This window comes from Caloenas nicobarica, chromosome 27 (genome assembly GCF_036013445.1).
Source record: "Caloenas nicobarica isolate bCalNic1 chromosome 27, bCalNic1.hap1, whole genome shotgun sequence".
In the NCBI taxonomy this organism is placed as follows: Eukaryota; Metazoa; Chordata; class Aves; order Columbiformes; family Columbidae; genus Caloenas; species Caloenas nicobarica.
The window spans coordinates 702,280-719,321 of NC_088271.1; the positions used below are offsets into that span (position 1 = coordinate 702,280).

At 45.4% G+C, this 17,042-nt stretch overlaps 1 protein-coding gene across 6 annotated transcripts in view; it reads left to right on the top strand.

Moving 5' to 3' along the window:
• Positions 1-17,042, top strand: part of DOT1L (DOT1 like histone lysine methyltransferase) — a 64,864-nt gene that overhangs the window by 35,817 nt on the left and 12,005 nt on the right. For 4 of the 6 annotated variants that reach the window (XR_010607671.1, XM_065652443.1, XM_065652444.1 and 1 more), the window contains exons 11-26: positions 89-195; positions 940-981; positions 1,757-1,840; positions 2,557-2,791; positions 3,200-3,313; positions 4,691-4,782; positions 7,589-7,690; positions 7,903-8,040; positions 8,624-8,749; positions 9,829-10,310; positions 10,544-10,667; positions 11,452-11,598; positions 13,023-13,149; positions 14,488-15,101; positions 15,829-16,034; positions 16,769-16,833. Coding sequence is in view for 5 of the 6 variants with exons in the window: in XM_065652443.1 (XP_065508515.1) it covers positions 89-195; positions 940-981; positions 1,757-1,840; positions 2,557-2,791; positions 3,200-3,313; positions 4,691-4,782; positions 7,589-7,690; positions 7,903-8,040; positions 8,624-8,749; positions 9,829-10,310; positions 10,544-10,667; positions 11,452-11,598; positions 13,023-13,149; positions 14,488-15,101; positions 15,829-16,034; positions 16,769-16,833 (2,805 nt within the window). In the remaining variant the exon portion in view is untranslated. The remainder of the gene's footprint in view (positions 1-88; positions 196-939; positions 982-1,756; positions 1,841-2,556; positions 2,792-3,199; positions 3,314-4,690; positions 4,783-7,588; positions 7,691-7,902; positions 8,041-8,623; positions 8,750-9,828; positions 10,311-10,543; positions 10,668-11,451; positions 11,599-13,022; positions 13,150-14,487; positions 15,102-15,828; positions 16,035-16,768; positions 16,834-17,042) is intronic. The other 2 variants (XM_065652445.1, XM_065652446.1) reach the window with 2 other exon arrangements.

Genomic DNA, 17,042 nt, shown 5'->3' on the forward strand with positions numbered 1-17,042 from the left:
GATTTTGCAAATGCCTTTGCTGTTGCGTGGCTGGTTTCAGCTGGGTAGAAGTGAGCCCGGCTGCCCTAACTCCGCTTTCTCCCCATAGATATTGGCACTATAATGAGAGTTGTGGAGCTGTCACCACTGAAAGGGTCTGTGTCATGGACCGGGAAACCAGTTTCTTACTACCTGCATACTATCGACCGAACCATAGTGAGTACAGAGACGGGCCAGCACTTCTCTGGCTGCTTTACCTGCTCTGGAATCGACACGCCAACTTCAGAGCCTCGTTCTTGGGGATTGTTTTCTTGCTCATTCGCTCTGTGGATCTTTAATTCTCCTGTTTGCTTTGTGCTGTACAGACTGTCTCGTTCTATCGTATTCAAGCAGTAAATCTCAATTCTAGTTGAATTCTCAGTTGCTGTAGAACCAGCCAAAGCTCCATAACAACACCGATGTTGGGTTTGGTTTTTTTAGCAGTTAAAGAAAACAAAAAACCCTGTAGAAAGGTAAACTTTTGTGGAGAAATAGTCTATTCCCACACTGAGCTTTTTGCAATATGATAGTGAGACTATTTTTCTAAGTCTGCTGTAGTCTAATAATGCCTTTGTTAAAGAATATGCTAGAATGCAGATAATATTTTAATGGAGTACAAAAGTGAAGTAGCTTCATTGAGAATAACCTTCTGCCGAGGGGAGATATGTGACACAAAGCTTTAAAACAAGGATAGGCAGTGGCGGAGATGATAAAACCTTGTTGAAGCTTGGATTATGTCCTGCTGCACAACGTGTCTGTGTCACTAAAAAGAATGAATGTAAATGGCTTCTTGATGTAGCTTATCAGAAGAAAACCGGTCTGAATTTCCGCAATTCTGCATTTGTCTTAAACTAATATTTTGTTCTCATGTATTCATCTATAGTGACTTTGAAAATGACAATCTTATCTTTCTGTTTTCAGCTTGAAAACTATTTTTCTAGTCTCAAAAATCCAAAACTCAGGGTAAGTTTCAGTCATTTTCTGTAGAAAACCCAAAATAAAAGTACTTCCCTGCTTTTAATGGAAAGTTTTTTTTAATGCTTTTTTTTTTAATCTACTATTTATACAGTCTAGCTGATAACTTGTTTAAATTGGAGAGGTGCTGGAACTGCCAGAATTCTTAAGCAAATGAAACCTCACCCAGAAGGCACCAGAAGGGCTTGGAGTGAGCTCGCTGGAATTCCCTGTTCTTACTGTCTCTCAGAAAATGGAGCTTAAAAGTTGCTGCTTTTGTTCTGGTTTTTTTTAGTCTCCTCTACAGTCATGGCCAAATTTGAATTAGGTGATGATTAATGGCTTTGCCATTTCACATCATGAAAGATTTTTGTAGTGATGTAGCAACACAGGGAATGTTTGGAATATAGATAAAGCTATTTATTTATGTATTTATTTTTTAAACCAAAACCTGTAACAGAGCGTGATCTGGGGGGCAGGGTTAGGAGGGGCAGAAAAAGGGAAGAGGTTGGAGTTTAATCTCTTTCGAAACCCATAGTTGTAGGTAATGCTGTGCAAAAGGGCGACTTGCACTTATCTCCCTCTTCCCACTGAGTGTTGCCTGAGGCAGGGTCGGTTTTTTCCTTTGCTGATAATAAAAGGCTGGTTTTTTAATTAGGCATCATATGATAAGAGCACTTACACCTGGCTCTTGTAGAAGACTAAGCTGGGACACATAGGGGTCTGTATTAAAAAATGATAAATCTATGAGCAGATAATTAAATCTTTCACAACGTTTTTCCAGGAGGAACAAGAGGCAGCTAGACGTCGTCAACAAAGAGAAAATAAGAGCAACACGACGACTCCAACGAAGGTTCAAGAAAACAAGGTGAACATCCTGCGTTTGGTAGAATAAACATGTTTTTTCTTTAGCTGTGTGTGAGCTGTATCAGGAAAAGCCTGAGTCAGTGGGAAGACTGTGTGTTCTGAACATGTGAACTGATAGAACTGCTGCTGTGGACAAAAATAGGATGGAGTGACTTAAAAGCTGCACTTGGGAATTGTAGCAGTAATTCTGGACAAAAGGTACTGCAAGATGAATACAAGGGCTGGTCGCCCACCCTCGCTTGGCTCCAGCAGCGCTTACAGAGCTTTCCCTGAGTCACAACCCGCTGAATGCAGTTCAAAGGGTGCTGAGTCTCTTCTGCAAAGACTCATTTCCTTTCTCGTTCCGTTGCATAATACTGTTAGAAACACAGTGACTGTTCATGCACTAAAATATAACGTATTGAATGAACTTTGACTTTTTAATGAAATTGGGTTGAAGAATATAGTCAATACAGGGTGAATAATCAGCTTTTCTTAGACAACAGTTAGAGATTTCCTTTCCTGTAATGAGTAAGTCCAGAAGAGAATGAGCACAACTCCTTGGGTGTTGGGGACAGCTCTTGTCCCAAGCGAGTCTACTTCACTGGCAAGCTATTTAACTACAATGCATCAGTTTCATGAAATTATTAAACAAAGTTATCAATGCTTACTTAGAAGGAATGCTGCATATGGAGGTGAAAATGACTAAAGAGCTTTTGGCTTTTAAAAATCTCTTAGGATTCTGGTGCTGAAGAAGAAAAGGCTGCGGCAAATTCTGTTAAAAAGCCATCTCCCTCCAAAGCGCGGAAGAAAAAGCTGAGTAAAAAAGGAAGGAAAATGGCAGGTAGGAAACGAGGGCGTCCCAAGAAAATGAACACTGCAAATACAGAGCGCAAGACCAAGAAGAACCAAACTGCACTAGAACTCCTGCATGCTCAGACTGTTTCCCAGACATCTTCATCCTCTCCTCAGGGTGAGTCCAGGGCTGGCACTGGGATCCTCTCCTGCCCCCTCAGCCTAAATAAGTATCTAAGGCTCTGAATACATGTTTGGAGGTCATTCTTTTTTATTGCTGTGTTTAGTTTGGTTTTGTGTCATAGCCAAAGCAAGGCTCCCCTTGAGATGGTGCTGTGCTTCTGTGAGAAGGTGCTGATTGAATCTGTAGGTGCTTGGCCAGAGCTGGAGCTGAGCTCTGGCTGATGACTTGTCCCTGCTGCCATTCCAGGGATAAATTGTAACGTCCTTCCAAACAATCGCTTGCAGTGGGTTGAACTAAGTTACTGGATCTCACGTTGTAAATGATGTGCTTTCCAATGGGAAAGCTACTGCACTTGACGGAAACCCGTGACTTTTATAAAAGGTTCTTTGTTTCTGTCTTTAGATGCATACAAGTCACCTCATAGTCCATATTACCAACTACCTCCTAAAGTGCAACGGCATTCATCTAACCAGCTGCTGGTGACACCCACCCCACCCGCACTACAGAAGCTGCTCGGTAAGGCTGGAATGTTGGCACTGGCTAGGTCAGGGGAACCTCCACTTGGAGGTTTCTGAACCTCAATCCAAGGGCTGCCAATGTACAGTCACTTGGAAAGCTGCGTGTTGAACGGGCAAGGGGGAATAGCTGCTTCCTCACCTTCCTCCACCTGCCCCGCTTCTGTTGGCATCACCACAACGTCTCTTTCCTTGCTGCTGAAGTTGGTGTCTTGCTCTGCATTGGTTTTTTGACATCATTTCAGCTCTTCTTTGGCACAAAAGGAAATAAGCTTGGGCTTAGCAGGAATCAGAAACAACTTTAAATGGAAATGGCTAGTCAGATAACTTCTTATTCTTAAATGATACAGTCTTGCAGAACACCGCGCTATTTTCTCTGCAAAACTTATAGCAACGTAAATGAGATGCTGTCTGAGTTTTTGAGGTCACAAAGGTGGTGTGGGTGGAAAATAAGCTCCACGTGCAAGAGGTGATTTAAGGAAAAACTTGGAGGGTGGTTTTTTGGGGTCTTCTGGTTCTTCCCTGCCCCATCTGTTCCTGGCCTTTGGCATTGGGTACGAGCCAGTCCAGGATCATCTGGGAATTTGCTGAATATTCCTGCGTACAGACCAAGGGCATCTGTGATGTCCTTCACTCCTGCTCCTCGCTGTGATATCTCACAGTTGTGACTGATTTACTGTAGAGAAAGAGAGAGAAGAGCAAGTTAGAGGGACATTTCATGTCAGGGCGGGGAGGAGCAGGGGGAGGGAGTGACACTAATCTGGAGTTGAACCTTGCTGCAGGAGCCTGTGTACCCTCTGCTCTGTGTTTTGGCTGCCTGCGGTTGCAGCAGATGGGACTTAATCGTGTGGTCGGGTTTGTGATGAAAGGGGTGAGGGCCGGGGAGAAGAAGGTTCGTTGTGTAACTGGAGACAGAAGGACAGAAGCAAGAGGAGTTAGTGTGGGTATCGAGCTTGTGGTCTGTGTGGAGCTGGGAGAGCAGCAAACCCCGGCTTGCGGCGCTGGGAGAACCAGAGCTCTGAGCTCAGCGCTGGTTTGGCTTTTATTATTTCTACTCAGAGTGCATTAAAAGCTGTTCAGCTCCTCTCTCGTCATGCAAACATACCATTAGCACCCAGTATCTTCTTCTGCCGTTTGGAATGCGTTGTCATGACTTCCATTGGGGTTCCTGTTATAAGTACCTAGTGGATCTGAGATTTCAGTTTGCACCAGAAGGGTTTTCAGCCTGCTCTAAATTGATCTTTAATGGCTTGGTCTGACTTACAGTCCAAATAAAAAGTAACAAAGAGCAAAGCGGGGGGAGAGGTGTCAAGGGAGTAAATAGGAGCATCACATTTTGTCTCACTTGAACTGTATCATCTCCGTATTTATTTTGCAGACTCTTTTAAGATCCAGTACATGCAGTTCATGGCATACATGAAAACTCCTCAGTATAAAGCAAGTCTGCAACAGTTACTGGAGCAGGAAAAGGTGGGTCTCATTTTTAACATTTCTAAACCAAATTGCCAGACTCCCAGATACTTTAGATGTGGAGGGGAAAATGCTGGAAATAGGAATTGTGTCCACTTCCCACCAGTGCTGCGCCAGGCCGATTACAAAGACTCTACCAGGGTAATGCTCAGGCTGAATGACTGTAACTGAAGATTTTATTGCAAACTCCATCAGTCTTCGTGTGCTTGAATTTCCCATCTGCAAAATGGGAGAGGGGCACCTCTCCTCTTCCCTCTGGTGCTCTCCACCTTATAAGTCTCACTTCAATATTTCTGTTTTTTTCCCCTATTTTCACATGAGGCCATGTGTAGCGATGCAGGAAGCTGATGTCTTGAACCCGGGCCTTTTCTCTCATGTGGCAGCTGCTTTTCTTCTCAAGTGTCTACTGAGTCTCAGGAGGTGCTGGTCAACCTCTCCAGCATCATGGAACACATTCCTGCCCTGCACGGACGTGTCCTGCGAGCTGCTCGTCCAATTGCTCTTAGATAATTAACTTATTCTTCATCTAGCTAAAAATTGTAGCAGCTTTGAAGACTATCTTGAAAAACACACAGATACTAATTCCTTGGAGCTAAATTTTTTTTGGTTTTTGACATACTGTTTTCCCACTGTAGGAAACCCTAAATGAATTGAGCACTGTAGCATCAGGATGGCTCATTAAACATATAACAAATTGAAGCATGGGATTAAAAAAAAAAAAAACACCGAAACCTGTCATCACTGACTTAAGAGACTTAATGAAGCATCCTTAGTATTGATAATCTTAATGGGTTAAGATTGCATTGGCAGGCAAAGTGTAAACTTCCCAAGTCGTGGGCTGAAATACATGCAAAGGCGAAGAGAACCCTGCAGCTGTGAAGTGTGGCCTTTGCCTCTGCTATAGAACCATCTCCCCAGCAGAGGGAGGAGATTTACTGGCATAACCACCTTTTCTTCTTGTGTTGCTTTACCTCAATTATGAATAATTTAATACTTTATAAATTAGTCCTGATGAGAGAGACTGTGCCTGCTGCTTCTGTGAAGGAGTCTTTCCCCATAGAGGTCGACAATAATCTTTAACTTGTGACCAGTTCCAGCTTTTGGTGGCCCCCGGGGAAGCTTTCCTTTGGGAAAGTGGCAGCAGAAAGCTGTAGCATCGATTGATGGGATTTTCCATAACAGGAACTCCTTTTTCCCGATGTGAGACACTAATTGTGCCACCTCGTTCCTTACTGAGAATTGGTGGATGCTGATGTTCATGCAAACCTTTTTTCTATGATTGTTCCCCTTTGTTTTCACAGTCAAACAGCACTTTGAATTTCTACCCTTTTCCTTAAGCGGTATATGCTTATGCATGTTCTGTACTTGTCAGGAAAGTCAACATACAGTTAACTTATCTCCTTGCACAGAAAATAGCCTGAGAAATGATAGCGTGCAAGTATTGTGCTGTATGCCGAAAGTACAAATTCAGAGTGTGGAAAAGTGATCAGTTCATGTTGTTGTCTGCCAGCTGTTTCATACCTTCAGAGATTAAAATGAGGAATTCAGGATGAAGATAATTTTTTAATGTAGTGTTACACTGGGACCACAGCAAGTTAAACCTCACAAAAGCAGAAACAGAACTTTGCTGGATGAGGTGTTGTCTGTTTAATAACTCCCTTTTACATGGAGGCTTTTCAAGTACAAGAAAAGCATTTCTGTAATGTGATTCTAAAATCAACAAGATGCTGTGAGCTGCTAGTTCAGCACGTTACCCTTAGATGGAGCTGTCAGCCCCTCCGCTGCCTGCGAAGCCTGAAGGAAATGACTGATGTTGAAAGCAGAAATGATATTTTCAGCATCACCTGCAGCAGGACGTTCAGTGACTCAACTGTTTTCCCAAGCGGCTGGCGTGCGAGACAAGCAGCGCCGTGTGCCAGGCCCTGTGTTTTCGCACACGTCTGGAACTTGGCAGCGCTGCTGCTTCGCTTCCCCAAGAATCGCAGGAACATCAAGGTGCTTTTCGCCCTTGTCCGGCACTTCTGGAGCGGCGGATCCGTTTGTGACCGTTCCTACTTGGCCTCAGCAGCAAAACTTGGAGAAATGGGAATCTCCAGAGCCTGGTTTTCTTGCTACACTCATCTTTCAGTTGGGAGCTGCACAAATGAGACTCTTTAGCCAGTCCTGTCCTTGCCCTTTGCTGCTCACACAGCGCACGGCCATGAGATGAGTGAGCAAGTGTCTTGTTCAGGAATGTTCTGGACAGGAAACGTGTGCCTGGGAGGGTCGGGTGGCCCGCTGGAGTAATTTTGGCAGTAGAAATACAAGTGGTTTGGCTTATTTATGACTTTCTTCCTACCTCCTCCACAGTGTATTTTCATTTACTGTGTGTCTTTCACGAGTATTGTGTAGGAAACGTCTGAATTGGGACCCTGGAGATTTAGATTCTGTTCCCAGTTTAGTAACAGATTTCATATAGATAATAATTTCCAGTTCTATTTCTGCTCTGTAGGATGTGATTATTACTATTTCTTTACAATGCTCTAGAAAGATAAAAACATATTTTTAAGACCATCCTGATTATATTTTTACCATATAGCAGAAAAAAAAAATTTAAAGCTCTTTTCAGCTTACCTAACTTCAGATGTTGAACACTAACAAACACGGGCTCGCTGACTCTGAGGTGGAGCTGGAATAGTTCATGCCTCCCATTTGAGCTCAGATTCCCTCCCAACTTGCTATACAAACTAGGTGTAAGCATCTTACTAAGAACGGCCATGCTGCAGTTGGTGCTAAAACTGTGTTTTCTCGCTCTTCCCTCCTCCAGGAAAAGAACGCTCAGCTCCTGGGGACAGCGCAGCAGTTATTCACCCACTGCCAGGCACAGAAAGAGGAAATCAAGCGCCTTTTTCAGCAGAAACTTGATGAGGTAGCCCTGATCTGGTCGAAATGGATGCTTGTTAGTCGTCTGCATGCAACCAGTTTTGATAAAAATAAGTAAGACCAGAGTAGTCTCAGGTCTTCAGCCCTTGTTTTGCAGCCGATCACGCTAAATAATGTGGAATCTGTGACAGTCACGTGGAATTAGGCTGTCAAGACCTTACTGAACAATCTCTTTCCTTCTCGCTCTTCATCTTGTAGTTGGGAGTGAAAGCTCTAACGTACAATGACCTGATCCAGGCTCAGAAGGAGATCTCTGCTCACAATCAGCAACTGAAAGAACAGACGAAACAGCTGGAGAAGGATAACAGCGAACTCAGGAACCAGAGCTTGCAGCTGGTGTGTACAACGTGTGTGAGCAGCGGGGCGATGCTCCCGTTCGTGTAAGGAGGGCAGGTTAAGATACCGTGTCTGCAGAGTATTTTCACAAATGAAACGTGACGCAGCTGCTGTAGCTCCTCTGTCACGGAGCAGAATGCTGGGGGAAGGTTGTGAGTGGCGGTGGCTCTGGCCTCAGCCGTGTCACACCCTCGGCTCTGCACCCCGTGCGCACTTGTCGCTGACTCGGCGTCTCGCTGGCCGAGCGGTTTGCACGCTGCTTGTGCTCGTCAGAACTTCTGTCTTGTTCGTCTTGGTAACTCAAACTGTTGAGGTAGGTGAGCGGAAGTCTGGACGTGGAAGTGGTCAGGGAGGCTGAGTGATAATGCTGGTTTTAGAAAGAACCAGCCCACCTCCTGCCACGTTAGGCGGTGACCACAGGACCATTTTGGTGGCATTTGGCTTAAGCTGAGAGGAGTTTTCGATGGGCTAAGCAGCTTCTTGCACATATCCAGCTGAAAGCTGCCTGACCTTCAGCCTGCACTTTGGGTGGTGTGGAGTGGTGAAAGTTGTCTTTTGTTCTGTTTATCCCGTGTGTTTGCAGCTGAAGGCGCGGTGTGAAGAACTGAAGCTGGATTGGTCAACATTGTCACTGGAGAACTTGCTGAAGGAGAAGCAGGCGTTGAAGAATCAGATTTCTGAGAAACAAAAGCACTGTTTGGAATTGCAGGTAGGGAGCAAGAAACAAATCTAGAGCCACCAACTTGGTGTAGTTCTTGGCCTTTTGCCAGACACCTTGACCACCATATCCTGAGAGATATGAGACCTGGGGGTCCTGGTGGACAGCAGGATGACCATGAGCCAGCACTGTGCCCTTGTGGCCAAGAAGGCCAATGGCATCCTGGGGTGTATTAGAAGGGGGGTGGTTAGTAGGTCCAGAGAGGTTCTCCTTCCCCTCTACTCTGCCCTGGTGAGACCTCATCTGGAATATTGTGTCCAGTTCTGGGCCCCTCAGTTCAAGAAGGACAGGGAACTGCTGGAGAGAGTCCAGCGCAGGGCCACAAAGATGATTAAGGGAGTGGAGCATCTCCCTTATGAGGAAAGGCTGAGGGAGCTGGGTCTCTTTAGCTTGGAGAAGAGGAGACTGAGGGGTGACCTCATTAATGTTTATAAATATATAAAGGGTGGGTGTCACGAGGATGGAGCTAGGCTCTTCTCGATGACAACCAACAGTAAGACAAGGGGTAATGGGTTCAAGCTGGAACACAAGAGGTTCCACTTAAATGTGAGAAGAAACTTCTTCTCAGTGAGGGTGACAGAACACTGGAACAGGCTGCCCAGGGGGGTTGTGGATTCTCCTTCTCTGGAGACATTCAAAACCCGCCTGGACGCCTTCCTGTGTAACCTCACCTAAGTTTTCCTGCTCTGGCAGGGGGATTGGACTAGATGATCTTTTGAGGTCCCTTCCAATCCCTAACATTCTGTGATTCTGTGATTCTGTGATCCTGAGGTGACTGTTTCCTTCGATGACTGGCAGTATTGGTTACTCCACACTCTGTAGAAACATGTTTGCTTTCAAGATCTGAGAGGTGTTTTCTAAGAGTCTCTGAGCCATTCCCCTTACCTGTGCCTTTTGGTCTCAAGCTCAGAGCGGCATGTTGAAATTTATTTCTCAAATTTGGGTCAATTGTTCTGCATTGTTCCAGACATGGGGCCACTTTTCCTGAGAAACATATCAAGGCAAAACTCCATAATGTGATAAAATTGTTAAGTGTGGTCTTTAATCATTGTCTTCCTCTTCGTTTAAAGATCAGCATAGTGGAACTTGAGAAGAGTCAAAGACAGCAGGAGCTCATGCAGCTGAAGTCGTACACGCCGTCTGATGAGTCACTGTCGGTACAGCTACGCAATAAAAACCATTTGAGCCGTGATCCTGAGGCTGAGCACAGCAGGTTGCAGCTGGATCTTGAATGCTCCAAGTTTCCTCTGCCCCACATCAATGGCATGAGCCCGGAACTGTCCATGAACGGCCATGCGACTCCCTACGAAATTCAGAACACTTTCAGCCGTCCCTCCTCCAAGCAGAACACCCCGCAGTACACGACCTCACACCTGGACCAAGAAATCGTTCCGTGTACCCCAAACCACAGCAGCAGACAGAAGGCAGACAAGATGACGAGCTTGTCCTTACCTGATTACACCAGGTTTTCCCCAGCTAAAATAGCACTAAGGAGACACTTGAATCAAGACCATGCAGTCAATGGAAAAGCAACGACTAATGAGATACAGAGGTGAGAGTGGTCATTTCGTAGGATGGGAAAGGAGGGGTAACACTGCTTGTTTTTAATACCAAGGGTTGATTTGGAGTTTTATGCACTTGTAAAAGCTTCATGTGAGGAAAAGCGGCAGTGACAACTGATATGGTAGGTAAGGTGGTGCAGTGCATTGAGTTTGGTACAGGAATTCCTTGCGAAAGAGAAGTCATTAGCTGTTGTATTCTAATGATCGTACATTTCTGTTCCAGAGCTGACCATGTAAAAGAGAATGGCCTTACATATCCAAGCCCTGGTATTTCAAATGGCATAAAGCTGAGTCCTCAGGAAACTCGGCCCCCTTCCCCAGCGGCCTTACCGATTGCAGGCGAGAAGGTAAGAAACCTGCTTGTCCTCGAGTGCAAGGATGTTACACCTGGTAGAACAAAGGAAAAGTTGGCCACACTAGGGCTTGCAGGCGTGTTCTTTTCTGTGGTCAGCTTGGCATGGAAAATAACACAACATACAGTAGGTGTGGTACAACAGAAAGAAGGTCCTGGCTAGATGGAGAGAATACTGGGCTCATGAGAGATGTGTTTACCTCTGAGTTACTGGTTTGCCTATGAACTAATGCAGAAAGACTTTTTTGATCTGGTGTGTGTCTACTTGAACTTGAAAAGTAGACTCTTTCATAGTTGAAAAAAGAAATATAACAAAAAATCGTCCACATAATTGGTCCAGTCATGAATCGTATTGTTGCTCTTGTCAGAGCAAGCAGGTGCCCTCCAGTAAAAGGTTACCATGGAAATATTTCTGGCTACTACATGTTCTGCGTACAGAGGGCCGCAAGATACGAATCTGTGAGATGGTGCTTTTCACAGAGCTCTAACAAAGGCACCAGGCGATGAGCTTGGCTAAGGCATCCTCTTCCTTCTGCCTGAACCAGCAGTAGCTTTAATTTACCTATTTCTGTGCTGTTGGCTGTTGCTGTCCCAGTAGACTGTTGTGTATAACAAAGCTGCTCCATGCATGCCCTGTCTTTGCTGTATAGTCATCACTCTTAATCATGTAATTCTTTAAAAAAACAAAATACAAATGAGCAGGTTACCATTAGTTTAAAACCAACCTCTTCACAAGTAGCATGCAGTGAAGACCATTACTTTCTCTTTTGCATCTCCAGGTTTTGAAAGAGAGAACCTCTGTGAGTAATGGAGAAACTATCACCAGCCTACCTATCAGTATTCCTCTGAGCACAGTGCAGCCCAATAAACTCCCTGTTAGTATCCCTCTGGCCAGCGTAGTCCTACCTAGCCGTGTTGAGAAGGTGGTGAGTAAGGGATTGTCAACACTTTCCGTCCCTAACTAAAATCCCAGCGGGCAGTAATGGGTGCTGTGCACCAGAATCCTTAGCGGGCTGCTGATCTCGAATGCCTGATGCTTTGGGGGAGGCTGCTGTTGGGATGCATCCTCTTGGCTCTTAGCCGTTCTGTAGATTTTATTTTTTTTAATTCTCTTTTGTCTGTGGGGTGGGGGCATTTCAGCCAGGAGGGGAAGTAAATACATGGCACAAGAGATCCTGGTCTTAAACGTCTGCCTGGGGAAGTGGTGGAGTCACCATCCCTGGAGGTGTTTAAAAGATGTATAGGGAGGTTCTCAGGGACATGGGTCAGTGCCAGAGTTACGTTACAGTTGGACTCCATGATCCTGAGGGTCTCTTCCAACCCAAATGATTCTAAAAGGCTCAGAGTCTGAGAGTTTGTGGCCGTGCAAGCAGAGAATCACACATGTCAGTTTGTTCTTAGCCCCTGTCTTCTTACTTGACCCTGGGAGACATGCTCTTCTGCCTTGGCTGTGGTCATCTCAAAATTGTCACTTGTTACCACGCATGTGTGCAGGATGAACTTCCACAGCGCCTTGAGGCTGTAACGCCTGATGTGCCAGGGACTGCTCCGAGGCAGCAGAGAGTAACTAGAGAACTTCCGGGGCCGTCTCTTTGTGAAACCCTGACCAGTCCACGCCACTTTCAGTGGCAGAGGAGTTTTAAAAAGCCCGGGCCGGTTTCTCGCAAGTGTTTGTCACAAAAGTGTTACAGTAGAGAACTGAGAGGCATTTGCTGCTCTCACACAAGAGTTGTGAATTTAGAATCTCTCCACAAATGCCTGCCTTACAGTCCCATAGCAGGAAAGCTGGAGTTATTTCATAGAATTGAATCCATTATCTTTTTCCAGCTGCAGACTTTCAGTTGTAGCAGAACTACAGTGTTTATTCAGGCTGCCGTTTCACTTGTTTTGCCTGCTGTAGGAAAACACCGCTTGTTGACCAAACCCTCAGAGTACCCGAGAACACAGCTTAAAGCATTTCGTGTTCAGTTTGGGGTTGTTTAGGGGAACTTCATGTGCCCAGGCTTGGGGATGTGACACAGCCGTTTGTGAAACAGCAGCCTGAGGTGTTTGTTCTGATTGCAGAGCTGTCCTGGCTCTAAACGCTCTGGGACGATGAGCCTGTTGTCCCTCTACCTGCATGGTATCTGTTGCGTGCTAGATACTACTGCAGTATAATTAATCATGGTATTTACATTTGTCCCCGCAACATGCTGATCTATGTTTTTCTCAAAACAAGCAAAACTTGGGACATTTAGGAATTAAAACCACTTTCCTTGGTAGATCTACTAATTAATGCATGTGAATTTTGTTTAAACTCTTGACTTTTGAGCATGCTTCCTGTACTAAAACGCCTGTTTCTCTCCCCCAGAGAAGCACACCTAGCCCAGTTCATCAGAGTAGAGACTCATCGACACTTGAAAAGCAGATTGGTGCTAGTTCTCATAATGGCGTAAGCAATGCTGCTGGAAACAAGCCTCTGGCTTTGGCTACCTCAGGTAACAGCCTCGTCTCCGCGAAGGTGCTTTGTCTTGTCCGGACGGCACCCCCAAATTCATGCCTCGGAGTTTTCCGAGCACTTCTTGTCAGGTCATTCAGGCAGTAGAGCGCTAGATAAATGTGGGTGATGATGTTTTGAGACAGTATGTGCCTACAGCGTGGATGCATTCTGGCATAAAGTATTGGTTTGACGTGCTTTACGTGAACTGCAGTGTAAATAAATAATTGCTTTTGGAAATTCTTTTATGTGGCAAACCAACGAAGTGCTGCGTAGCTGTGCTATGAGCTGATGATCTGCCTTTAAAAGTTTTGTTTTACAGAGTGGTGGGCTTTTTTTTAATAGCAAAATGAATTTCTTGATGCAGGTCACAATGGTGCCTCCTGAGCAGTTGTAAAGGCACAAGTATCTGGGTAGGAAGAAGTGACAAAGGGGAAAGGGTAGGGATACGTTTAAGTGCAGATACTCCTGAACTCACCTGTCTGTTGGAATTGTCACCTTTAGCTGTTCAGCATGTGGAATCTTGTGGACCAGGAACAGTAGGTTCTAGCGCACCGAGCTGTTCTACAGCCGATCCCTCAGCAGAGAGCGCGTTTGTTCTTAGTTTACAACCTTGAGGGCTTGTGTCGTTTCTTGCATCTGTTTTGCAAAGAAGGGCTTGGCTGCAGTGTTCTATAAAACCAATTAAGCATTAAAAAAAACCCCTTCTTGTAAAACAATAGCATGTTCCCTTCTACCCCTTTCATTTAGACAGCCCAGAGACAAGGCCTTACTAGAGCACTAAACCCATTCACGATACACCATGACAAATACTTAATTCCCTTTCCAAGCTTCCTCCCCTGTGGCATTTTTCTGCTGCAGTTTCTTCAAAGATCTCCTGTCACTCCCTAAGCCGCAGCCCTTTGTTTGATTTTGAGAAGGAGGTGGGCTGCACAGGTGACACAGTCCCTTCTTCTTTGGGGAAGGAAACGGACTGAGTTTGGCCACATATTTCCTTGACAATAGGAAGGAGCTGAGAGTAGAGGAGCCCTGATTTCAAAAGGCATAATAACTCAAAAAAACTTACATGTGAACTCCATTTAAAAACAGGTAGAGCGTAGGCTATCTCCATATATCACATGAATTCCCCTGAACTGGCGAAAGAGTAGTGAAAATCCTTAACCCCCGCTAAACGCACGGGCGCGCAGAGCCACGCTCGCAGCCCCCTGCCCAGCGCAGCCGCGCGGTTTCCCGCTGGCTGATCCCAGGTCGAGCCGAACCAGCCCCAGTCCTCCCAGCGGCCGAGCACCGTGCGCGATCACTCAGCAGGAGCAATGATGTATACTTTCCCTTCCAACAGGTTTTTCTTACTCTTCTGGCTCCGTGGCAGTCAATGGAAATCTTACAAACAGCCCAGCCCATCTTAACCATAGTGTTGATCAGGCAGCTCTGGACGACTCTGGGAGTCTGTTTAACTCGGTAGGGTCTCGGAGTTCCACTCCACAACATCCTTTGCTAATGATGCAGTCGAGGAACTCGGGGCAAAACTCCCCTGCTCACCAGCACTCAACAAGCCCCAGGTTAAATGGCACCTCCCAGAGCCTGGTAGGGGTTTTGCAATATGCAGATGCTCAGAAGATGTTTGCCGAAGGAACAAAGGGGGATCTTCAGTCTGATGCAGCGTTTTCAGATCCTGAGAACGAGGCCAAGAGAAGAATCATCTTTACAATCTCTCCTAATACAGGACATGTAAAACAATCCCCTTCCAGCAAGCACAGTCCTCTGCCCACGAGCGCTCGGCTGGACTGTGGCCAAGCACACGCGCAGGACGGGAAGAAGCGAGGCCGGCGGAAGAGATCGTCCACCGGGACCCTCAGCGGGAGCTCCGCGGTCTCCCCGAAACGCAAATCCCTACCTACTGTGTCTGGACTCTTTACGCAACCGTCAGGTTCACCGCTCAATATCAACTCCATGGTAAGGGCAAAAAAATAAGAGCTCGAGGAAGAGAGAAAGGCCTGGGAAAGCTCGTGGAATTAAAACTCAGCTTCGGCTGTTGTATTCTTTAGCGTGCTCTCGGGCTGGTACAGGGCTGGGAGCTGGAAGTGGTGTGAAGACCCTGTGTGGAAATGGCCCCTCTGAGAGGCAAGAGAATTGCTGAAAAGTTGGCAAAGTATTTCTGTATAGGTAGAACATCTTCAGAGAGTTCTTTGCTGTCAGAGCATTAAAAATTAAAACTAATCTCTTATGACAAAGAGCTTATTTCTGCAGTGAAGTTGGTTCTTAGGCTGTAAGTTAAATATTTTGGAAATAGTTTAAACTAAGATTGACTAAACAGCATCAGAGTGCCAGGAACATATGGCATTCTTGCATGATTAAGCCAGCTATACAAGTTGTGCTCATGTGATCCTACAATGGTAGATTGGAAAAAAAAAAAGAAAAAAGCCATTATTTCATGTCTTCATTTCTGTGTTTAAACATGAAATGGAAGAGTGGAAATTAGATATTTTTTGAATCGTGTTAAAGCTTTCATCCCAGGCTCTAACGCTGGATGGTGGAGTGTAACAACGGCACTGCTAAATAAGCAGCTGTTGGCATATCCTAAAGCCAGGCAAGTTAAGCCTGCTTTTAATACCCTTAACAAGATGCCTTGTTTCTAAAGAGATCCTCTCATCTGTAACTGCTTTCTTTCCTTCTTGCCCAGGTCAATAACATTAACCAGCCTTTAGAAATAACAGCCATTTCCTCTCCTGAAAACTCCCTGAAGAACTCTCCTGTTCCTTACCAGGACAATGACCAGCCCCCGGTTCTGAAAAAGGAAAAGCCCCTCATTCAGAGCAACGGCGTTCATTACTCTCCTCTCACATCGGACGACGAGCAGGGCTCTGAAGATGAGCACAATAGCAGCAGGTGAATACACGGGCAGAGATTTCAGGATGAGATTTCTCTGGGCGCTGATAACAGCTCTCTAAACAGGAGAGGTGCATGAAGCGCCTTTGTTCCCTTTGCTCAGAGACCGATTCCATTATGTCCAACCTCTTACGCGGCTGAAATTGTGAATAGGGAAGTATTTAGAGAGCAGTGCTTGAATGTGGGAACCTATTCTTGCTGTGTTTGCAAGGCTGACAGAGCCTGGCCTCTGAAAGAACTGGCGTAGAAATGATTCCTTTTTACTCCGCTGCTTTGTAGGAGTGCTGAGGCTGGGTGTAGTCTTTAACTAAGAATCTCTCTCCCCCTCACTCTGTTCCTGCCCCAAACTGTTGGTGTGTTGCTCTGAAAATCGAGTCCTTGCCACCCTTCGCCTGCCTGTGGGGTGCATTTTGTTTCTCGTTTAAGGTGCTGGAAAAGTAACCCCTATAGAAATGTGAAGCAACAGCCGCCTCATTGTGCAAGAAGAGCAACAATGAAATCCGCTGAATGTGCACTAATCTTGGCAAAGAGCACAAATTCTGAAATAGCTTCTACTTAAAGTTTGTGGTGGACTTTTTTAACGCCTTTTAAGTTCCATACAGCTTTCTAGCTGACTTGGCTTTATATGCTCTAGTCAACCGTTAAGATGTGAACGTGCATAAGACAGGTGATGAGGGTAAATGTGCAACAAAAGGTCTGTGATGAGTGCTGCAACCTCTTTATTTTCCCACTAGAATTGAAAGGAAAATTGCAACAATATCATTGGAAAGCAAATCTCCACAGAAGACTGTTGAAAATGGTAAGTGTGAGGAATGTTCATTATTTGTCGTACTGGTTGGTCTTGGGAACGAGTGTCTGTCACTGAAGTTGTTATGCAGAAGCAGGTTTTTATGTGCTGCTGAGCAGAGCTCAGTTCTGCCAGGGCTTTGCGTAATTATCATTAAGACAGGTGGCTGATAATTACAGATTTTGGGTCGGTTCTTTTTGTAGTCACAGGTCACTAAGGAT